General features: G+C 48.7%; 1 protein-coding gene across 11 annotated transcripts in view; it reads right to left on the bottom strand.

The window, feature by feature from the left end:
• Positions 1–24,231, bottom strand: part of Gramd1b (GRAM domain containing 1B) — a 175,387-nt gene that overhangs the window by 13,961 nt on the left and 137,195 nt on the right. For all 11 annotated transcript variants that reach the window (XM_013511139.1, XM_013511136.1, XM_013511137.1 and 8 more), the window contains 10 exons: positions 15,479–15,563; positions 14,844–14,947; positions 13,861–13,956; positions 12,408–12,488; positions 9,521–9,636; positions 7,244–7,400; positions 5,446–5,635; positions 3,333–3,476; positions 2,240–2,358; positions 1,865–2,007 (listed from right to left, as the gene is read on the bottom strand). In XM_013511139.1, coding sequence (XP_013366593.1) covers positions 1,865–2,007; positions 2,240–2,358; positions 3,333–3,476; positions 5,446–5,635; positions 7,244–7,400; positions 9,521–9,636; positions 12,408–12,488; positions 13,861–13,956; positions 14,844–14,947; positions 15,479–15,563 — 1,235 coding nt within the window. The remainder of the gene's footprint in view (positions 1–1,864; positions 2,008–2,239; positions 2,359–3,332; positions 3,477–5,445; positions 5,636–7,243; positions 7,401–9,520; positions 9,637–12,407; positions 12,489–13,860; positions 13,957–14,843; positions 14,948–15,478; positions 15,564–24,231) is intronic.

The raw sequence follows: 24,231 nt of genomic DNA, 5'->3' as shown, positions 1-24,231 counted from the left end.
TGTCTATTTGTTTTCCTGAGAAACTATTTTGTAGACAATAATATGTAAAATGATAACCATTGATAATTTCCTACCATTTTGTCTGTAATTTGCTAAGTCCCCCCTATTATTATGTTATCCTTCTTTTATTCTTTAAAAAAAAAAAACAAAAAAAACAAAAAAAACTCCTTTCACCCGTCATATCATCTTCCCTCCCTGAGCAGAGGAGGTAGTAGCTTTATTCTCATTTTAGAGTTGAAAAGACAGAGGTTCTGAATATTTGGGCAGGCCATAGGCTAATAAGGGCTTCTGAATCCAAGCCCAGAATTCTTTCATGATCCCACACTGCCCCTAACCAGGGGGTTCTCAATGCTGCCAGGCTGCCTGCCACCTGGACAAAAGAAGGCACAGACCTGAGGTGTAGCCCTTTAAGTCCTAGTCAAGCTCTGGGGTCTCATCACTCTCACTTTTAAGAATATCCTCTGCTCCCAGCCCTGGCTTCTACGTTTCTACTGAACCCACAAGCTCGACAGCTCCTGCTTCCCTCCACACGTTTTCTCATCACTAGTCCTGCCACTGTCCATATCTTTTGCAATGTGGGCTCCTACCTCCCTGTGCAGCAGCCTTGCTCTTTGCTTCCTCCTCAGAGTACGTGTGTGCCAAGAGATGCTCCCAGCTCATGCTCCCTGGCCCCTCCTCAGGGAGGCTATCCCTACCCAGGCCTGAAGGGGGAATACCCACACTCCGAGCCAGCTGGCTTCATACCCAACACCTGTTCAGTGGGTGCGCATTGGGATCATCCCTGTGAAGTTCTAGCCAAGGTCCACTAGCTAGCTTGTGTGAACCACACAGAGAGACCCGCGATGGGAAGCTCCTCTGAGGAGTACGGCGTTAAGAAACATAGGCACCGATGGGGATAGGGTGCAAATGAGGGATGTGGGAGAAAAGAGGGAATACAAGAAGGAAGAAGGAAGAGAAGTTTATGAAGATCAGGGAGCAGCACAGAGCACTCACCCCAAGGAAAAACAAACAAATAAAAACTAAGAGGATGAGAAAGGAAAGCTCTTCTTTAGGTTCGGGTATTAAGCTCCTCTGGACTCCTAGAAGATCTCTGTGTAACTCTTCACTTAACTCCTACGTTATTTAAATTATATGAATGAATTTCTTGCTCCTTACAACCAGAAGAACTTGGCCTATAGTACAGATATACAATGTGATGATTTTCAGGTGGGTGTGTGTCTTGAGTTCTCAGTTAGACCATATGCTTCTGAAAACATCAGGGTCTACATTTCTTCCTTCCTGTGAATGCGCACCAGCGTCTAGAACTGAATACTCATCCTTGCAACACTCTCTGGGCTCTGACATGAAAAGGTTTCAGGCCATGAGCTGCCGATAAAGAGTTGGATGGGGTGGGACTCCTAACAGGGAGACAGACAGGAAATCACAACATACTCAGCATGGAGAAAAGAGCAGAGGCTTTTGCTTCTGAGAACTCAGTTTCAGTACTTACTGGAGATGTGACTCTTTGCAGTTATTTATCTGAAAACTAATGATAAATCCACCTGCTGGGGTCATTCTAAAGATTCCAGTGAACCTAGAAAACCCACCTGGATAGTATTGAATAAGTCACAGACAACAATAAAGAGTGGGAATGACAAAGGTCTTACTAAGAGGTGCACAGAATGGTTATGGGAACATACCATAGAGAGAAAAGTGAATTGTCAAGACAGGGAGGTGAAGAGCTCAGAAGGCTTTTGTGAGAAGAGAAATCAAGAGTCAGCAGGAAAATTCCGAAGCTCCCTCTCCCTCAGGAACAAAGGGACATTATCTAACACAAAGACCCCACCTGAACCCTTCAACCCTCGGGCCCTCGAAGCCCCCGCACCTGAGTCGACTCTTGTTGCGGGCCACGCGGGTGAGTGTGTAGCGATTGACAGTGTAGAAGTAGTCGTGGTAGGGCACGTCATGGGTGAGAACTTCCGCATCTATTACATAGCATTCACTCTCCTGGCTCGCCTTGTACATGGTCTGCGGGGAGGGAAATACTACTGACCAAAACTGAAGAGGAGCAAGACAGGAAGAACATCTTTTCGAATTTCCCCACCCTACCTCCCAACTCCTGAAGGGAAGACACAGAACCCCTGGAGACAGCAACATAGCTGCGCCCAGAGACATCTTTGGACCACTCGGCCTTCGTCTTTCACACCAGAACAGAACTTCCCACCCCACTCTGAGCCACCTCTGAGCTCTTTGTACTTACCTGTGTCTCCCTGACAGTGGCAGTTTTAGGAGCCAAAGGATTGGTAAGAGTGATAGTGTACAGAATCACTCGGCTCTGGTTTCCATTCTCTTCCTTCTTCCATGGATGGAAGATGATATCTGAGGACAGAGAGGAGGGATGGAGTGAGGGAGGAAAAGCAGCACCATTCCCCGCATCTGGATCTCCCCTCCAACGAACTTCTCTTTCTGTGCTGTCTACCAACAACCCCCCACCCCACCCCAGGAAGCCAATGGGAGCCCAGGGGCCAGGAGAGGAGGGTGGGAGGAGAGGGAGTCAGAGCAGAAAGAGGCTCATTGTAGCACTGCCAAAATTCTACATGAGGCTCCAGAATGCTGATTGTTCCCAGCTGGGGCAGAAGGTCCTGAGGCCACCTACGGGGGTGCTGGCAACACTGGAGTTACTGTGGCAAGGGCCTTGGATCCCTTGGGAACCAGTCCTCTCCTCTAGGGCACGACCTCCCTGTGTCCTGAGCTTGTCTTCTCCCAGCAATGGGGTTCACTGCTGCCCCCGTGTTGTTTTCCCAGTTCTGCTGGGCAAGTGCTGTGTGCCTGCTGGTGGGGAACTGGGATGTGGGAAGAAGCCAGGACTATGGGCAAACAATGAATGAGCCCTCAGGGTCTAGAAATGCATCTTTGCTCAGTCTCTTCTTAACCCCTTGATCAGTTCCAGGGTTTCAGCTTCCTGAAACATCAGCTTCCTGAAACCCAGGACCTGTGCCCGGGCAGCTATGAGGACTGAATGAGATGATGGCATATGCGTGGGGCACCTTGTCATGAGTGGGACCTGCTGCCCTGTACTGGACAGGGAGCCCCGCAAGAGCAGAGGCCAGGCAGTCTTGGTCACTGCTCAGTCTGTGGTGCCTGGTGACAGAGGCCATGAGTAAAGATGCTACACTGGGGGAAAAGAGGGACAGACATCCCCGAAGGAGCTCCCACACCAGGTAAGGTTGAAGAGAAGGCATGTGGACCACTAACTGCTCTGGAAGAGGAGACTGTGTGGGATGAGGGGGAAAGAGGAAGGAGAAAGGGGAGAGGGTAGACAGACAGGAAGGGTCCAGTCCTGAAGAACAGACCAGAGAAGCGCCGCTGCTCCATGAAGTCCCGCAGGAAGGGCGAGGTGGTGAAGAGCAGGTCATAGAGTTTGTCCACGCTGAAGTTGAAGACCTCATTCACGTACTGCCGGCCACTCAGATCCTCATAGAAGGCCTGCACTTCCCCTGCACAGAAGACAAGAAGAGGAAGCCAGTGGTGATGGAGGAGGTCAGGAGGCTGCAGGGACATCTCCAGAGCACTGACATCTCTGTGGCTAATGAGGCCAGCCAGACCAAGGGTAGGGCAGCTTCAGCTCATTGTCTCCACCGTTCATGACTTTTCTTCTATCATTTACTTTCCTTCTGTAGAAATGCAGACCATTTACTCTAGTAGACACTGTCCATTCATTCTTTACAAAGATTTTGGGAATGTACTGCAGCATAATATATTACAGAAACAGTCTAAGAGATGAATTATTAGATGATTTCATCTTTGTGTGAACATCAGAGTTTACGTACACAGTGTAACATGCTCCCATGTCACTAGGCATTATAATCTTATGGGAATGCCTTAGTATATGCAGCCAGTATTACTATGGTATACAAGACTATATTTGTTTTTATACTTTCAAATCTCACTAAGTTGACCACAACTAAACTCCAAACAAATGACTAGTTGCTGAGGTTGTCTGCACCTCAAAGGATGCATTATGATCGACAACAAATGGTAGTGTGACTCTGGGCACAGGTAGGATTCAGGAGCTTCCAGTTAACCTGGAATGATATAAGGTTGGGCTGGCCCCAAGGGCTGTAATTCCTAACCACATAAGACATCTTATATCCCCCATGATTTCAATACCCCTCTTTAGAAATAAAAACTTATGATTACAGTTTTATTACAGCAAAAGAGTATAAATCAGAATGAGCCAGAGAAGAAAGACACATAGATTAAGGCCAGGAGGGTTCCAAAAGCAAAGCGTCCTTCCTAGTCGAGGGTGCCATACCCACCCGGCACAGCAATCTGATACTATGGAAAGCACTGCTAATCAGGGCGTCTCACCTGTAACTTTCAGAATTTCCTCTCTGCTAGAGGAGAATGTGTCTGAGGGTACAGGTGAGCTACTAGGTCTTGGTGCTCCTCCCAAGCCCCAAATACTCTACAGTACTTAATGACTGCCACTTGCATGGACTGGGATGTGACCTCAGAGAGAAAGGAGGCTGACATTTCTTGCTCCCCTAGGATCCCGAGAGAGGGATACTGTACAGAGACAGTGCCTGTGACTGCACACATTGGGCCCTGTATGCACACAGTGGAGGATGTTCATGTCTTAGTTTATGTGAATAGTGATCCTGACGTTAAACGGTACATAAACTGCACAGTCATTTGCACTGATTCTGGATCCTAGATGGGGTGGGCAAGACCACCAAGGGTTAAAAATCCAATACAGGTGATCTCTAAGAGAGAGCGTCTGCACTTCAATAAATGATTGCGTCTGTACCTACTCATTATTAATAACCTACCACCAATTCAATGGAGGAAAACCAGCAACTAATTCCACGAACACTGAGGCTTTGGTTTCTCTCCATGAAATATAAGAAGCAGCAGGCTCCTGAGTGAGCCCTGGAAGGTCACACTGTGCAGGAGCGAAGAATGGAGTCTCTACTTTAGTAGAGAGAAAGGGAGTCTCCAAAGTCCATCTCATGCAGCAACACCTTTCTCTCTACTCTGGGCTCGAGTCACCAACAAATTTTGCAATCATTTTAAGGGAGTCTCTACTAAAATCTGTCTCCAAAGAGCAGCTGACAGACGCCTTTTCTTGTGGCATTAAACACTGCCTTGCTTTGTGTGTCTGAGAGGGACAGGGCCATCAGGCAAGCCAGTGTCGACAGGAAGATACATTTTATGGCAAGTGCAGATGGCAGGACAAAGCATTATTGATTCATCAAGGAAAGACAAATATAGAATGATGAGGGTCTTGCAGTGTACACTTGAAAAAGGGATGTATACAAATAACAAATGTACCTTTTTACACAAGCTGATACCCACCCCTCCACTGGAAACCTATGTACTGACTCCAGTCTCACGCAAAGACGTCTTTTAAGCCTTCAAAATGAGAGAGGGAAGGATGCTCTGGACCCTTGTTCAAATGCTCACCTTCATCATGGGTGTCTGAAGAGTCACTGAGCTCAGTAGGAATGTCCTCATTGTCATTAAAGTCCAAGGAAGGGGAGTTCACAGGCGGGATGATCTCAATCTTCTCACCTATGATGTTGTCAATGGCAAGCTCCTTCTCCAAGGATCCCTCACCCTCCAACACCTCTTCTTCCAGAGGCAGGCCGTCAAACTGCAGGGGACACAGGAGTCATCCACCAGGGGCCACCTGGTTGGATCTACTCACCAAAGGGAAACCAGGGTGTGGGCCTTGGAAGTGCTCACTCTTAGCACAACTGTTCAGGAGCCGGCCTGGAGTCAGGTGCTGGGCTCTGGCTGCTCTGGTCCCAGGAGACGAGTGAACACAGCACAAGGTGCTGCCACCCTTTGTGCTATCCATTCAATTGGCACATGGAGACCAGAGGTGGATAGAGGTGGCACTGCCAGGTCCAGGTCCTGCCTGGGCCACACCTCCACCATGATATGCAATATCAGCCTGCCTCAGCTGGGCATGGTGGTGCACATGTGTAATTCCAGTTGGGAGGCTGAGGCAGAAGGATCACTGCAAGTTTGAGGCCAGCCTGAACTCCATGGTGAGACCCTGTCCTCCAAAAACCGAAAAACAAACAAACAAAAAAAATCAGCCTGCCTCTAGATAGAACTTTTTCTATGAAACTCAGAAGGTGTCATAGGTTTTTTCTGAATTCGTTCCCCCTTCAGTGCTGGAAGAGAACCAATACAGTCCTTTACATTTTAAAGACAACCTCAGAGACAGAAAATAAGAACTAGCCATTGATTGAATGATGCCCTCATTCTAAGGTCAGGTGGCCTGACTCGTTAGTCCCTGGGCACAACACTCCCATTTCTAAGAATCCTTTTCTGTGAAATCCCACCCCCTCTACCTACTAGCCATAACCTCTCTTTCTTCATCAAGGTTCTATCTTCTGTATAATAAAGTCCTCGAGGACAGAGCTCCTCGTAGACATTTTCATCGCCTCCATAAAGTCTAGCACAGTGGGGAAATAAACCACAAAGGACCTCAGTAAGTAAAAAAATGAACTGCTCTGTAGTTCTCTACACATGCATAACTTCGTATTATGGCTTATGTCTAGGTGTCCCTCAGGCACTCATAGGAGGACTTTTGGAAGGTGATGGGCATATGGAGGTTTATGACTTGCTGTTGGGAGCTGGGGCCTGGACCGGAGAGGCGGGTCACTGAGGACATGGCCCGGAAGGGTGTATGCATCTCTTTCCAGGCTCCTCCCTTCATACCTCTGCTCCCTGGACACCAAGATGCTACTCCTCTGCTATGGCCCTGTCTCTGCCATGCTGTCTCACCTTGGAGTCACCAGGCTACAGAATACAACCTCCACAAACTGTGAGCCAAAATAATCTTCTCCTCCTTTAATTTGCAGGTGTTGGGTGTTATTTCCCAGCAACAAGGAAAATAACTGAGACACTCTGACATCAGATCAAGGCAGTGAGGAGAAAGAAGAAAAGACCTAGAATAGTTCTTCACCAGACAGGCTCAACTGGAGCAGCCCTCCAAGATCCAAACTCATGCAGTGGCTTCGACATAATCTTCCTGGCAGTTAAACCAATCATAGAACCTGAGCACTGGGAGTCCAGCTCTGGACCCAATGACCACACCAAGGGAGTATAGACAGCCATAAACTCCAGGATGCTGCGTTAAATAAACTGACCACAAAGAACCCACACCCCTCGCACTGCTCCCCAGGCTGGGCTCCTGCGGAGTTCACTAGGGCGGGTCAGGGCAGCACCCAGGGCTTACTGTCCATACCGAGACAGGGGCTTCACTGCTTCCTGTGGAGGTCAGGGTGCTGTTGGTGATGGATTTCTTGGGCAGCTGTGGGCTGGCATCTGGCTTGGTCTCTATGCTGCTTTTAGATGAGCTGTCGTTCACTTCATTTTCTTCTACAGGGATCTCCTCACAGTAGCTGGAGAAGATATCAGAAGCACAGGTTAGTCTCAGCTGTCAACTAGTCAAAGAACCTCAGACCCATCCATTCATCCAAAACTATGGGCTTTCCTGATTCTTTCTCTTTTTTCTTTCTTTCTTTCTTTCTCTTTCTTTCTTTTTCTCTTTCTTTTTTTCTCTCTCTCTTTATTTTTTGTGTGCTTCTTTATTTTGTACACAATCTTCCTCTAACCAGAAATCTGGCCCCTTACTGCTTTCCTGATACTTCACTTCCACCCCTTTTTCCACCCACTTAAATATCTGATTCTTTTTTTTTTTTTTTTTTGTCTTTTTTGAGATAGGGTCTTGCTATGCAGTTCAGGCTGGCCTTAAGCTCACTTTGTAGCCCAGGCTGGTCTTGAACTCATAACAATCCTCCTGCCTCAGCCTTCTGAGTGCTGGGATTACAAGCGTGAACCACCACACCCAGCAAATATCTGATTCTAAACTCACCTTTTCTAGGTATCCTCTTTAGATTTATCCCTATATAAAAATTTGTCCATGGTTCATCTTATCCTATTTTCTCCCAGGAGACCCATCCCATCCTGGTCATTTGAATTAAATATCTGGGTTCTGAGCATAGATTTCAGTTTCCAAACACTGACCAAGACAGGACCCTGGACTTAGGTACTCCTTAGGTGGTTGTGCCCAGTTTATTCTGGATCCTAATAAACTCTTCTATATTGTATACCTAAGAGGAAAATCTCCTCACAGGGAAAGTCACTGCTCTTGTATGGACACTTGGGGGTATTACTGCAGTCTTCCCCAGGGGAGCAACCATCACCTTTGTAGTCACCACTGATATCAACATCTGACTTGTACTTTGCACATCATCTGATGTACAACTCTAAGTAAATCATTAGGTGCATTTTAGAGACGATCGTGCAGGTACTCACAGAAGTTATGTAATGCCACTATTGCCATTGTTAAACCTCAGTGCCTGTCACCAAGCCAGGGGCTAAGTACACACTCAGGGCTCTCTCCTTGCCTTCTCTTCCTCCACCCTCTCTCACAAACACGCCGCCTCTGCCCACCTTTCACTCTCAAGTACCCCGTCTGTGAGTCAGAGTGCCGTCCCCATCTTCCTTACTCTCCACCTTCCCCCTGACTCCCTGCTCCTCCTACCCCAGAGAATGGTCTTTCCAGGTCTCTTTTCTGCTTCTTCCTCTTGTTGTGTCCCTCTAACCCCAGTCCTTGAACTTCCTTTCATGTTCCCTGAGTCACTTGGAGGTTTCTACCAATCTTATAGCTATCAACTAGCAGCTCCCAGGCTGGGGATGTAGCTCAGTGGCACAGCACCTTCCTGGCAAGCACAAGGTCCTGAGTTTGATTCCCACTACCAAAAATAAAAAACATAAAACAAAACCAAAAAAAAAACCCTAGTAGCTCCCAAGTTTTTGGCCCTAGCCCAGACTTCCCTATGAACTCCACACTCATTGCCAAATGCCCACTTGGCCAACAGCCTGCTCAGTCTCCATTTGCTTAAAATCAACCTTCTAATCTTCTGCCCAAAACTGTTCTGCCTATCGTGTTGTCCACCTCAGTTTGGAACAACTCTATCCTCCAGATGGTAAATCTAAAACACCACCTTTAATTCCTTCCAGATCTATCAGCATATCCTTCAAAATATATTCAGGAAAATATATGTAGGAAACACTGATATTTCTGCTGCTATCCTCCTGGTCCAAACTACCACCATCTCTCACCTAAGTTATCTAAATTATTCAACAGCCTCTTAACAGTCTCTCTACGGCCCTTGTTCCCCCTCAGTGTATTTCCTGTAGGGCAGAGTAATCCTATTAAAATATCAGGTGAGCCTTTATCTGTGATCTACTCCAAACCTTCTATCCCACTCTGAGCAAAAGCCAATCCTCATGTTGGCCAAAAGCCCATGCCCCTTCAGCTTCCCTAGCCTCAATTCCAACCATGTCCCCCTTCTTTGTTCTGAAGCCACACAGGTCTCTTGCTGCTCCTCTGTTGAAGAAGTCTTCCCATAGGTGCCCCATGCTCACCTCTACAGGGGCAAAGCCTGCTTAGATACCACACTCTCTTGAGGCCTTCAATGGCACCCTAGCCTGGAGTTCCCTCAGCCTCACTCACCCCATTGTGTTGAAGTCGTCATCTGGGGGCACGTAGTCCTCATCGTCACTGGTCAGGCCCAGTTCATTCCCGTAACACTGGTGGACGAAGTGCCAGAGCTCCTTGGGGCACAGTGGCTGTAAAGGGAGAAGAGCATGGCTCTGACTTTCCTTTATCAGGTCCTCTTTTTCTGCACAGAGGCACTGAACCAGGCCCACTCCCCTGGGAGTAGACGTTCTCACCCCTAGCTCAACAAGAGGGGAGCACCTACTTCTAGGACAAGCCCATCTGCCTAGGACTATGGATTACAGCACATCCAGGAACATGGTCCCTCTTTTTCTATTCTTTCAAGGGAGATTTGCAGAATGGGATCAGCTGGACTCTTAGGGATGGTAACTTGTTCACCTTGTGTACCCATTGATGAAGTCCAACATAACACACCCATGTTACTTTGGGGTCAAGATGATCTCACAGCTTCTATGTGGGACACTAAGCACTCAGAGGCTCATGACCTGGTCTTCCACTGACTACAGAAGTCTCTTATATTACTTGCATCCATAAAGAACCCTCAGGTTTGACATCAGAACAATGGCCCATTCCATAGCTGGAGACTTTGTGTGGTTAGAAAGAGTCCTACACTCTCATAGACTAAAGTGCCATAAAGGTCATCTCATCCACCCCTCTCTTGACTACAAAATATGGCTTTCTCTTTTCTGAAGTGCAGTTAGTTGGTCTACAGTTCCATGCATTAGTTCTAGTGTTTTTTTATGCCACTGGGCATCTACATTAAAAGCACCACCCTAAGTCAGTTTCCCAAGAGAGGCAAAGGAAAGTCAGGAGAACTAAAATCAGAGGTGGAAACCATGAATGAGTCTCAGACTTGCAGGAAGGGAAGGTGAGAAGAACAAATACATGAAAAAGTGGGCAAGAGAATTAAGAGAAAACAAAACAATCAATAACTTTTTCAGAAAATCAAACTTAAAGAGGGTTTGTATCAATAAACTTCATAAAGAATCTGAGAGCTCCTCAAGCCCTCAATGTCAAGGTACAGTTTAAGAAGCAGGCAGCTGGCTGGACACCATGGGCCAGCATTGTTTTTCAACCAAGAGAACCATGGAGGTAGAATGGCAGTTGGGAACCCTGTCTCTGAACCAGCAGGGTTTTGGTGGCAGCTGTCTGTCACCCAAGGGAGCCAACCCCTTCTCCTTTATTTGAACCTCTTTCTCCCTATCTCTGGCAACCAGAGACGCCTTTCATCTTGCCTGGGGCACATTTGTTTCCTGCCAAACTACATCTTAGCCTGCTGCACTAACTGTCTTCTCTGTGACATCTTCCCTGACCAATTCTGCCTGGCTTCGCTGGCCTGACCATAGTGAGGACAGCATAATTAGCCAGCCTGCATTATCAGATAGAATTCTTTACTGCTATTTTGTGAGGCATTTAGGAGCCATATGGATGACTCTGTACCTTATTTAGAAATGACAGCAGTTGCATACTAAAACTTAAAACCTGCCAGTGGAGACGTAAGCACATCATCATTTTATTATTAATAAAGGCTTGTAATTTTTTTTTACTTTAAAGATTAAAAAAAAACTAACAAAACAACAATGAAGACAAAATCAAAACAACACAAAAACAAGGAAAATGATATATGACCTCAAAAAAAAATGATAGAAATTAACAGTCTTACATTCCTACATCTGGAGGAATAAGCAACTTTGTTGAACACATGAGAGGCATCTTACATACTGTCTTGAAGACAGTATGTAATGTAGCAACCATTGTTAATTCCTATCATTTTGTTTTGAGGTCATGTATCATTTTTGTTGTTTTAAAGGGACAGCTTAGCTTAAAGACACTATCGGATTTATACCAGGGCAATAGACTCTCTGACCACAGAAACTCCAAATAGAAAAAAAATCACTCAGTTTTCTTCAGATAGTAATTAGTTTGAGCTAGAGTCAAGGCAGCTATGCACATATATTCGAACACATACATGCCAATCATGTTTACATGCTAACTTCATGAGGGAATCATATTAGTAACTTTTCCCTTCATGTCTGCTTTTCTGGCTTGGGGAGTTCCCCATCAGAGGGCGAGCTCTCCGAAGGCGCATGTCCCCTGTGTATCTTCCCAGTGCAATCCCAGTGCTCCAGTAAGCAATGCATGCCTATCTTAGCTACATTTTCTTGTTGTCTGTATTTTTGATGCTGTGGTGCCTGGGGACTTGCTTAAGCGGGTGGAACCTCCCAGGTTTAGGAAATTCCTAGAGACAGAAAACAACTCACTCATATGCAAACAGTCCAGCCAAAGGCTACACTTACCAGTTTCCTTTCTATGTAATTTGACCAAACTCCCCTGCCCTCCTGACCTCAAGGCCAGGTACTGATAACTAGAAACAGCCCCCAGACCCTGAAGCCTGCTGGAGTGGTTCAAAGCTAGCCAATCCTAAACCCTCATGGCCTGCTTCCTCTGCCTTGCCCATGCCCTCTGCTCACTTCCTCTACCTCCTGACCTCAGCTGGAGCTTCCCTGTGTGGACAGGCATAGAGTGCTGCTCTTGTCTGAGTCTGAAAACTCCTTCTTTTGTGCCCTTCATTTCTGAGCCTGCATGTTTCACCACAATTGGTTAAAATAAAACCCTATATATTTTAAAACACTGGAGCTGAAGTAGCTGAAGTCACAAGTGTCTCACTCCTGGCAGCGTGGACTCAGGTCGCTCTTTCCAGTGGGAAGATGTGTTCCTCACCCAGCTGAGGCATTTCCACACCATGCGGAGGTGTGGGCCCCTTTGGAGCCAGCCAAAGCTCCTGTAAATGCAGTCTTCCGGCAGGGACAACAGCCAAGTGGAAAGAGCACCACGGAGGAGGCACATCTGAGGCTGAAGGGCACAGCTGCATAGCACTTACCTTTTCAAGGAGAGCGTTCTGCCAGAGCCGGAACATCATCATGTACGTCCTATCCCGGGCCCCAAACGACGTGAAAAAGTGCTAGAGTGGGAAAGAAAATGGCCAGACGTATCTGTCAAGACTCACAACATGATGAATGGAAATATGCTCCTCTTTTTTTCCTTCTTTAAATTCAAGACACTGATGTCACCCTCAAGTACATTACTGATGACTGTCAAGTATCTGTGGTCCTCACAAAGGCACTTTAATGATGGGGTGCAGGACATAAGGGTTCAAGGTACTTCGGACCTCTGAATTCTTTCTGTAACCAACTCTTTCAATTTTTTACCCACACTTTGGGCAGCGCTTTTCTCTCTGATTTATAATTTTTGTCTCCATAAAAATTTTTGTCTTTTACCCACATAATGGAACTGGGTGAGGAAGCTGGGAATGAGCTTACTCAGAAAGATAAGACAAACCCAAGGGCCATTTTAATTAATTCAACTAGTAGGTGAACATTAGAATGTACATGTTAGGCGCTAGTCTACATGTTAAGAGTACAAGGTGTAAACAGAAAAAGACTGTTTTGGTGGAACTGACTGATTAGTGGGGGTGAGAAACAAGATTTTACTGCAGACCTACTAGGCGCTTGACAAATGCTATTTCATTTAAAGTTAAAAAAAAAAAACCAAAAACAAAAAAAAACCTTAGATAATAAAGCAAAGTTGCTAACAGTGAATAGCAAACTAGCAAGGTAAGACAATCTGCATGACCACAAAGCTGATGGTGCCAGAAGCAAGAATTCAAACAAACGACTGTCTCACCCCAAAGTCTCAAGACTCTTGCCCATGAACTGCTTGAATCCATAAAAATTATAGAAATTATCTTCAGCAGAAACCTAGCCCACCCAGCCCTTGCCTTGAATCTACTAGTCTTCAGACTCTGACTAACCGTCAAAGGTCAAACATCATGGATTTCCCTGTCATAAGTCCTATATACTGCATTCTCCCCTTACCACTGAGGACAATCCATGTCCACTCAGACTCCTCACCCTCTTGAGACATGATCAGCTACACTGTGAAGTAATGATGACTACTTACCTTTGTACAATGCTTTACCATTTAGTATTTGCAAATGTAGGATAGTACCTCAAGACTCTGTTCAAACAGACATTGTGGGGTCATTTTACGCATGAGAAAACGGAAGCTCAGAGAGGTTCATGAAGGTACCTACAAGGTGTTCTGGCTCCAATTCCAGCGTTCTGCCAAGCCATCCTCGCCCCTGCTCAGCCACCAACCACTCCGCCCACACAGGTAGTGGTTCTTTGAATCACATTATCTTTACTACCCCTCACCCCAACCCCGTTAGCTTCCAGATTAAGGAAATTCAAGGACAGGAACACAGGAGCAAGCAAAGTAGAACACGGAGTCTGGAGTGTGAGTGGGGCGAGCCGCCAGAATTCCACTCCACTTACCTTTTCTGAATCAGTGCAAACTTGGATGGCATTGGGAATGAGGCGAGCTGTTTTTTCTTTAGTCATGGAGCAGATGTCTTTCAAACGGACTGTCAGCTGGCACCGCCACAGGGACAGACAGTGGATAACAACAGGCAAGAGGAGGCATTAGTGGGGTCAGGCAAACATGCTCATGTGGCACCAGTGCAAACAGGCCACAGTTCCCCTATTTCTAACCTTGGAAGAGACCTCCTTACAGAGCATATTTTTACCCTTTTATGTCATGCAGGCCACACAGCGAGATAGGGATTGAGTGTGTCTGTGCTCCTGGGGATCTCAATTCTTGGTCTGGGAGGCTTTTTCTCATTTCTACAGACTGTTAAATGTGCACACACCCTGAAGTTTTTCACCACTTACAGAAACAACTAGTGCTGGACAGGACTATAAAGAATCACACAGTTGATCTTCCTCTACCTTATTTTATAAGGCGAGGAAACTGCCAAAGAATGAACTGACTTAAAATCACACATCTGGTTAACTGCAAAAGTCAGAAAGTGTGCAAGCTAGTTCTGAGTTCCAAAGCCAGTGTCCTTTCTGCTTCATTATGTCCCCCACCCCACACCCCTCGTGGTAACTCATGCCCACTAATTATTTGTATTTTCCAAAACCAAATGCCCTTTGTGTTCTCTTCCACACCCAAGAGCTGTGATGGAAGTACACGGCAGACAAGATCTTATTATGGGAGTTAGAACTGGGCACCCTTCAGCCTAGGCATCTGTTTCTGCTCATTATGCAAAGGCTTTGGGAGAACACAAAGTCAGCAAGAGCTACAAAGTGAGGGGATTCTGCTCAGTCATGACCAAGATGGTAGCCCGACGGAGCCAGTCCCTGGGCTTTCGGGGTGGGGACAGGGCGCTGCAGATGGAGCCCAGGGCAACCCCGCATATGCTTGGCAAACACTCTACCCCTGAAGTACAGCCCCAACCTGAGTCCTAGTTCTTTACCAGAGTTTCCCAGCGGAAGATGTTGCTGTAGAAGCAGATCCAATTTTCTGAGAGGTAGAGTCGGCCCTGAAGAAGAATGTCTCTTTGGAGTGCACATGAGTAATCTGTGGTGAAAAGACAGGGAAGCTCAGAGAGAGGAAGCATTTTAACAAATCATTACACAGAGGGCATCCCGCTCACTAGTAGTGGGGAAGCCCAGCCACCTGCCACCAGGTGTGTGAGATATCTGAACCAGTGAACACTAAAGTGCCTGGCATCTCATGATCTGAGTGGAGAAGTGGTAAAAGGTGCTACTGCCCAGAGGTAGACGAATCAATGTGACAGCAGAAGGGGCCAAAAAAGTTAGGGGTAAAAAGGCCAATAAAATTCAACCAACTTTATTCCCTCAACCTATGATCCAAAAGCCCTTCTACTCTCTGTCCATGTGCGAAACAGGTAACTCCCCCAGGGTAGGCTCCGGAGGCTGCCGTATGCGTGGTGCTGGGCCCTGAGCCCTCAGAGCTGGCGCCGGTGCTCTGGACATCCTCCTTCCCTGTTCCAGAAAAATGCATGCACCCGGTTTGGCTCTCAGCCTGAGTACACTCTCTGGACTCTCGGATGCCCTGCCTACCCAATTCGCAGATCAACTTGCTCACCAACAATGAGGCGCTCCGTGTCTGGAAGTTGCTTAAAAAGCTTTCTGAAGTCTTCATTTCTCTGCTTGTAAGTGGGGCTTAACACCTGCGGGATGAAGATCGAGGTTAGCAAAACATACCCAGGTTGTGCGGCATTGGGAAGGCTGTCACAAGAGAAGCATGTGCTTGTGTGTTAAAAAGGCAAAGATGAGGCTCACTGCCCCCTACAGACCCTAGGAGGCCAGGTTAGGAAAGGGAGGATGGGGTAGAAGAATGGTACAGAGAATCCAATCTTACAAAACTCTCTGTGTCCAGCATCCACCAATGAGAAAACATTGAAATATGAAGCCAGGTCCATAAAGGTTCCAAAAAGACAGAAAGGATTGACAGCTGCAGGAGACTTCCTGGGAGTCACAGTACCTGCTACTGCTGCTCTGTCTCTGCTTTCCTGACAGGGAAGCGGGAGCACCATGGGACAAACCTAGTCCCCAGCAGGACCCATGAGAGCGTAAGGCCCAGCGCACCACTCACAAGTTCTCATGCAGGACACAGTAAACCCCTGACTATGTGCAAAAGACTTGAGTTGAAAAAATAAATGAATACAATTCTTTAGAAATTGTAAAACCAGTCCTAGGAAAAGTACATGGGGTAGAAAATTTTAAAGAACATCTGGCACAAGAGGTACTCAGCTTGCATCTTCATCCTTACGGAATGATCTGCCAGCCCTCACTTAAACTCATTAGACAAAGGGAAGCCCCACTGTTGAGCACTGGAAGATCTCCACGATGAGGAGTTCTGTTTTCCCAAAAGCCCTAGCAGGACAAGGGAGGAAAAGGGGCCTGGGAGGGAAAAACAGTGCAGAGGATCTAATCCTGCAGCATGCTTGCATCTCTCCCTCCCTGGGCCTGGGCTCATCTTCCACCACCACCTGAGCCATAGATGCCCTGTCTGCTGCTGTCCTGGGGCTGTGGCACAGACTCAGACCCATAGATTACACTAGCAAATCCTTGGAAATCCCACTAGCCAGCAATATGGTCAGAAATACCACCCTTTCAGGTGTGTGTGTGTGTGTGTGTGTGAGCACATTACTAGGGATTGAACCCAGGGCCTTCACACTAAGCTACATCCCCAGCCCTTCTTTTATTTTTGATTGAAAAAGAATCTCATTAAGTGTCTAGGTTAGGATCAAACTTTCAATCCCCCTTCCTCAGCCTCCCAGAGTGCTGGGTACACTCTTAAAACTGAAAGAATAAACACAAAAAGAGACAAGTTCCCATAGACGAAGGACACCCAAGGCAGACACATAACAAGCACAACCCAGGGAGACCTACACATAGGGACAGAGAGACATCTACACTCCGCCCAGCGATGCACTGACCTACTTATGCAGAAACAAGACTGCTGACTCGCAGCCAGGAGCGTGTGTCTGAGGAAAGATTGCCATCCTGCTTGTGACACATGGGTCCTGGCCTTTTACACTTTCTCACCCACTTCCCTGGGAATCCACTGGCATGCAGCTCTGATAGTGAGGGAATGGCCCTTCAACTGTTCATATTTTGGCTTTCAGTAAAGCTAAATGGCTCATGAAGAAGCTGAAGCTGGGGTCTGATCTCATCTGCACCATGCACTGCCCACCTGAACTACTAAAGAGAAGAGGAAGTTAGGGGCAGAGAAAATGGCACGGCTTTGGTTTGGGAATGTTTGCCAAGGAGAAGACAGAAAGAAGAAGGTAGAGGAAGGGAGATAAGGAACTTGCTTGCAGTCTCTTTGTGCATTTGAATTTCAAGCTTTTGCTCTTCTTATTTACAAAATAAGCTCCACTTGCAACAGTAGATGCCCTGTTATCTGCCTCAAAAAAATGCTATGCTGCCATAGAATCCTAGACTTCCACAATCACCTGCCATGTACCTGAACCAGGCATCGGGATCCCTGGAGGTCAATATTCGGAAGGCCACCCAGCCAACAGTCCTCTGGTCCTTATATTAGTTTCAAACTGGATAGTGTCAAGCTATCCAGTCCACATGCCTCCTGGCCTCTTAGAACAGAGTCCACTCTGAGGAAACCCTTGCTTGACTGCCTGGTCGCCAAGCCCAGGCACAAGCCTGTCACATGGATCTTTCCATCCCACCCGCTACACACTATGGGAAACCAAGGACCAAGAGGTCAGCGACGTGCCTGAGAGCATGATTACCAGTGGGCACAGAACATGAGCCCTGTCTATGTGCCAGGAAGGAAACAACAGGCTTCCCCACAACAGGGCACAGTCTCTCAGAAGACAGCGTTTACCTGCTCTGGGCCCCTGCTTGTTGTCCACGCTCCTCAGTGGCTCTTTATAAAATTCCTGTGTCAGCATAAGGAGCAGCCTACCAGGTGGCCCCACACCCCAGGTGAAACTAGATATCAGGCATCCAGTTACCTGAAGCCTGCACCTTCTCTTATTACGTGTGTGTGTGTGTGTGTGTGTGTGTGTGTGAGAGAGACAGAGAGAGAGAGAGAGAGACAGAGAGAGGGGGAGAGAGAGAGAGACAGAGAGAGAGGGAGAGAGAGAGAGACAGAGAGAGAGAGATTTGGGGATTCAACCCAGGGCCTTTGCACTGAGCTATGTCCCCAGCCCTTTTTTTATTTGAGGTAATATTTCCAAGTTGTCCAAACTGGGCTCCAACTTGTGATCCTCTCTCTTCAGCTTCCCAGAGTGCTGGGATTACAGGCACATGTCACCATGCCCAGCTACATCCTCCTATTGCTAATTTTTCTTCCACATTGCTCTCTCCCCCTTGCTTCTCCCATATTCGGTCAATATCTACTAAGATGCAAGAAGTCTGGCCACAATCTCCCAACAGTGAGCAGACTGAGGGTGCTGCTCCTCTCCTCTGCTTTGAAACAAAGCTGTAGCCACCGGGAGAGAGCAGGGCAGAACTCCTAAAGGTCCCTAACTCCAGGTTTACACACAAACACCTTTGTTCTACTATGCTGGATGGCAGACCAGCCTCTCCTTCCTGGAGCACAAAGCAAAGAAACACAGCAGGTGGGCATGCTCAGCCTAGAGCCCTGCGCCCCGCTGGATGCCGGGACCCTGGTCCCCCACTCTGTGCTCTCTTAAATCAAATGCCACAGGAGAGGCATGGCTCACCTATGTAAAATGGCCAAAGACTTCTGGTTCAAGGGTTGTCAAATGTGGGTCCCTCGGGTAGCAGAGCCAAGTGGAGCATGCAAAGATGCATAGCATGGCAAAGACACAGAGAAACTGGGTCACACACTCACAGCTGGGATTTCCTCAGATCCATGCCAGCAACAGTGTCCAGCACCCGCAGGTACATCAGTAACCCTCTTCAAGTACCACCGCAGTGACTGGCTTTCCTGCTCCAGCAGGAGGCTCCAGAGGACCCCAGATTCCATCAAAGATTCCATTGCCCCCCACAGCTGCCTTTCCCAATGGACTACAGCTCCTTGCTCTCTGATTCCTGATGGTCCCCGCGGGATGAAAACAATTGGCCCCGTCTGGACCAGCAGGAGAAAGGTGACCTCTGGCTTCAGGATGGAGGGTCTGTGCGACCCTGGCTGACAGCCTTCCTTCTCCCAGAGCTGGGTTCTCAGTGAGAAGCTTCACAAATCAGTGTGTGTCATGAGCACAGTTCTCGGGCGATACTAGCCAGCCCGTCTCCCACAGCTGGGGTCGGCTTTGTCTTTCTTGGCTGGTCTTCAGGCTGAAGGCAGCCAGGGGGGTGTGGCCAAGCACCTCCTCCCAGTCAGTGCAGACGCTCACCCTGAGAGTCCAGCTGAGATCCAAAGACACAGACACAGCAGGCACACAGCACCATCAGAGGCTTCTGCAGGGCAGTCCCTAAGTGCACAGGCAAACTTCACAGGAAGAGAAGGCGCCACGCTGGGTCCAGAGGTCTAGAGCTACTGGCTACTCACAAGCAACGGAGTGACTCATAGTTAGGGGAAGCTCCAAAGAGGCACTTCGGAGTCCCAGCTCTGCAGTCCTGATCTGTCCCATGGGTTTAATCAATGCGCAATCTCTACTCTGGGTAGTCATGGGCCGCTATGACTCACAGCCCTCACCCAGGCAGAGCGGTCACCACTTAGCTGTGCAAAGGGCCTGCTCTTGTCCACACCCCTGCACACACCCCTTTCTCCACCAGACCCCACTCCTTTCAGCTGGCCAGCAAACAACCCCTTTGTTAAAAGTCACCGTGGCAGGAGGGAGGGAGGCCAGGCGGGTGGGTGGGCAGGGCTAGAGCCCTGCACATGCTTCAAGTTACAGGATCTGGGTGATGGTCCTGGCCAATGTCCTGCAGTAACCCCTGGCCTCCCCAGCAGATGTTTCCTGCAATGGAAAGTTGCTGGGCAGGACTCCGAGTGGGGGAGGGGAGCGGGAGGTGCCAAGGGCACTGCTGCTATGATGCAATCTGAAATTTGAGACTCAAACAGTCAGGGACTTCTTGGAGACACCCTCTCCCCTCACCAACCCATCTATCCAGCAGCTTTGGAAATTTCACAGCTGATCTAGTCTCAGATATGCTGACTAGAAAGAAGCTGGACAGATCACTCAGAGTAGTGGAGATCAGCAGCTCTGGGGTCCGTTTGCACCTACCCCTTCCTTTCCGAGGACCCTGCCCCAGCTTTGGCCCTCGGAGGAGGATCTAGATTCCCAGACAGCTGCTCAGAACCTTGAAGGCAAACTAGCAATGCTAAGAAGAGAGAAGTTGGCCCCGAGTCCAAAAAAAAAGGCAATCAAATACAGAGAGAAAGGGAAGCAGGTCATCGGGGCAAGAAAGGTCCCAGTAGCTCAAGACAGGGATGAGAGAGGAGTGGGGCTACAGTGATGGGGACTGCCATGAATGTCAGAGCCTCGAAATGAATGGGGCAGATCCTTTACCCTCCCCAATGAGACCACCACCCTGTGAGAGTATTGGGCCTGGACGTGACAAAGCAGAGTGCCTCTGTCCCAGACATCTCCATAACTCAGCACAGCAGCACTCAAATTTTACCATACTTAAAAAAGACTTAGTGAACACAGTAAAGAACGCAGACTCTGAGCTTCCAGACCCAAAGAGGCTAATCAAGAGGAACCTGGGTTCTCTCAAGTGAACAATGCTGGAGAAAATAGAAGAATCTGAATCCTTCCCCAGTCTGCTCCTAGCCGCCCTGTCTGCCCCTCTCTCAAGAGATCATGGCCACCACCTCCATCCATCATGCCGGGTCACATATTTGCTTGGACCACCATCTTCCCCAGGGAGGATCCGTGCCTCAGCTTTGTATCTGCTACAGCATTTAGCAGGACATGTTTCAAATACCAGGTGCTCAAAATTATCTGCCAAATGAAGGCAGTCTTTATCCACTTCAGCTCTCCTGCTCACACAGCCTGTTATGTGGACACATGCATAGATACCTACAGAGAGCCTCGACTGACATGCATGGCTTCTTGATGCTAGTGCCTTTCCCCACGCTAGTTCAGTGGAGTTCTTCTCTGTCCTGTGGCAGCCCTGTCTTCAGCACTGTGCCAGGTGAACGCAGCAAGCCCATTTTCCAGGAATTGCCCAGAATGCCTCGCTCTGGAGCCACAGCACACCACATCCTAAGATATGAGCAGGATATAGATTCCAGAGGGTCCAGATCCTTACAATAATTCCCCAGAAACATCTGAGTAGAGGCCACTGATAGAAACTGAATGAGAAGGTGACTGGGTGAAACAGGGAAAACATACACCCCGAGAGATAAGGCCCTGGGAGATGAGTCTCACTCAGCATGCATCAGCCTTTGTCTCCTCCACCCCCGCACCAAGGGCCGGGCAGGGCAGGGCAAGAGCCCTAGGATCAGGAATTGGACTTGGGCTAAAGATTAACTCTATGGCAAACACCAGGCGCTGGGACCAAGTGGTACCCCCTCCCCATGGTTCAGCAGGAAGGAGGGGGTGGGAGAGCCTAGGAGAACAACAAATGGATTTTGGTAGCAAACTGACCTCACCTAGGAAAAAATTTGCTAAGATCTATAAGAGAAATCCTGGCATGCCAACCAAATCCGGTAGGCAGGTGCCAGATGTGGGACAAGCAGATGGGGGAGGTGACCGAGCGTGAGGCAGATGTGGGTGCAATGGGGAAGGGCTGGAAAAAGAGTGGGGGCGGGAGAGGGGTCTGGAGAGGTGAGACCAGCCTGGAGGGCGTGCAGGGCTGGTTGTCAGGTGTGTAGTGGTGAGGAAGAGTCTTCATGTAGGAAGGCGACCACAGAAGGGAGACAGACGGAGCCAGAGGAAGAGGGGAGCCAGACTGATCATCACAGCCCCCTTTTGGCTTTCTCACTGTCTCTACCCCCACCCCCATAATTCCATTCTACAAAGCTTTGTCCTTTTGTTCTCAAACTTATGCCAGCCGGACTTACTTGGTCATTCCACAGGATTGGCACTTCCCTCCGTAAAGCCGGCATCCCCAACAGGGGGCGCAACAGGCAACTCGGGGGCTGTGTCCCTGGCAGCTGCTCAGGACTAGGCCCTCTACTTGGGCTGTCTTGGAGTCGGCAGACACCGCAGCAGTGAGACATGAGACAGAGGAGGGCGTATCTGCCCACCGAAGGCACAGTGACACCGTCTCACTCAGAGCAAAAGCCCACTAGGCCCAGGAGGGCTCACATTCAGGGAGCAGGCTGTACCAATCCCCACCCCTCAGGCCATGACCTGGTCATCCTCAACTCCGCCCACGGTTCACTACCAAAGGCAAAGTCCCATCTCTGCTACCCCTGCAGCTCCTGTGTGCAATCCAAGCTGGGGGCCTCACTGAATAAAATCCCTGTCAATGGCCAACAGGCATAGGGTAAGCAACTGCAGGTGTAATCTGGCAGTGGCACAAGTCGTGGTCTTCAAGCCCCGCTCTTGACCAGATGTTCTCCATCCCAGCATTCCACCTGACCCCAGGGCCCAATCACTCCCCTTGCTGTGACCTGCTCTTGAGATCTAGGTGGTCTGTCATTGTGCTGACAGCGCCTCGCTGGCTAACCATGTAAAAGAAAAATGCTTGTCTTCTGCAGGGAGCTGCCAGGTAAAGGCAGAGGCTGGGGTGTGAGTAGGAGGAGGCGTGGGCTTCCTTTCACGTCAGGAACTCAGGCCATTATTCATGTGGACCTCAGAAGCTCCTGCAATGGCCCACACTCTAGGGTCCTGGGTGCCACCCCTCTGACTCTGGCCATGAGCACTGCAAAGCCTGTGCCCATCTGAAGGACTTCCAGTGCCATAATGAAGCTGAGGCATCAAAGTAACTGGAGCTGCCACTAGGCAGGAGAGATCAGAAAGAGCACCGTGGGCAGAGCTGAGGAAGGCAGGGGTCCTCCCTGAAGGCCAGACCCAGCTAGCCCAGGTGAAAGGCAGAGGTCTGCATAGGATGAGGGCAAGCAGAAACCATCAAATCAACAAGGCCGAGGCATTCCTGAACAAAGCAAGCGAGCTACTGGGGGAAAAGGTAGAAGAGGTGCTCAAATGAAGCTTTCCCATGATGCACCTGAACAGGAGAGCATAATTCATACACCATGCACTGAAAGAGAGGGGCTCGGCCACTCACAGGCCGCAGACCACGGAACAGCAGGTGCCCCAAGCCTCATGTGCATGCATGCAGGTGACTCTGGGAAAACCCCAGGTCATGGTTTTCTGTTCCAGCGTGGGCAGTGTCTGAGGGTAACTGCCCTGGCCACCATCAGAGCGGACCCAGGGATTCTGACTTTCAAGGTGTGGAGCAAGCAGCGTCTTGCTTTTTCTGCAGACACCCAACTGTGGAAAACTGAACTAGGCAGCTTTCAGGCCCCAGGAAGGGAGCAAGCTCCTGACTTGGGATGGCAGGGCGCTCCCCTCCCAAGCAGCCCAGTTCTGCTTTGACTTTCACCTGGCTTCTCCATGATGCAATTACCGATTACCCTCTAGAGGCGCCACTGATCATGACCAAAACACATGGAGGAAATAAGAAAAGAAGACAAGGCAAAAGGTGACCGACTGTGCAAAGCCCAGGCAGCCCAGGTAGTTGGAGGCCCCGACACCTCTCAGCATCTGCCTCCTCCCCACTACATCCACCTGCCATTCCTACTGCTCTCCTCCACCCGATTTCTTTCTGCTTCCTGCACCTGGCCTGACCCAGAACTCCACTGTGGACTTTCAGCAGGACCTGGAAGAAGGCATCCTCAGGAGCCAAACAGCAGGGAGAGAGAAGGCTGCCTCGCCCTGGAGGCTGATTTGAAGGATGGGGTTCATCTGCTCTCAGGCTTCAGGTACAATCAGCCAAGAACAATGGTTCCAGCCATGCTTAACATCTCTGCTGTCATGGGGGCCCTCAACACCCCACCCTCCAGCCAGGAGACAACACCTCATAGCCTGTCATCACATGAAGTCTCAGATATGTAGGTCCCGTGTAGGTCTCAGGTGTGTAGGTCTTACGTGTAGGGCTGAGGGAGGATGACATGGAGGTGAAGGTGGAATGGGGAGCAGGCATGTTGACCCACACCTGTAATCCCAGCACTGTGGGAAACTGAGGCAGGAAGATCCAAAGTTTGAGTCCAGCCTGGGCAACTAAGTAATTTAGCAAATGCAGGGCACAGACCACGGAGGAGAAACACGAGAACCAGCACAGGAAGCAGGTTTCATGCAAAATATAAACAAACGAAAAACAAACAAGGAAAATAGCTGGGAATCTGCTGCTGAGCCTGGGTTCAACCTTCAGTACTGTGAAAGAGAAAGAAGGAGGGAAAGAAAGAAAGAAAGAAAGAAAGAAAGAGAGAGAGAGAGAGAGAGAGAGAGA

This window comes from Chinchilla lanigera, unplaced genomic scaffold (genome assembly GCF_000276665.1).
Source record: "Chinchilla lanigera isolate Chin_1 unplaced genomic scaffold, ChiLan1.0 scaffold00011, whole genome shotgun sequence".
In the NCBI taxonomy this organism is placed as follows: domain Eukaryota; kingdom Metazoa; phylum Chordata; class Mammalia; order Rodentia; family Chinchillidae; genus Chinchilla; species Chinchilla lanigera.
This window is presented reverse-complemented; position numbering and strand designations above follow the sequence as displayed.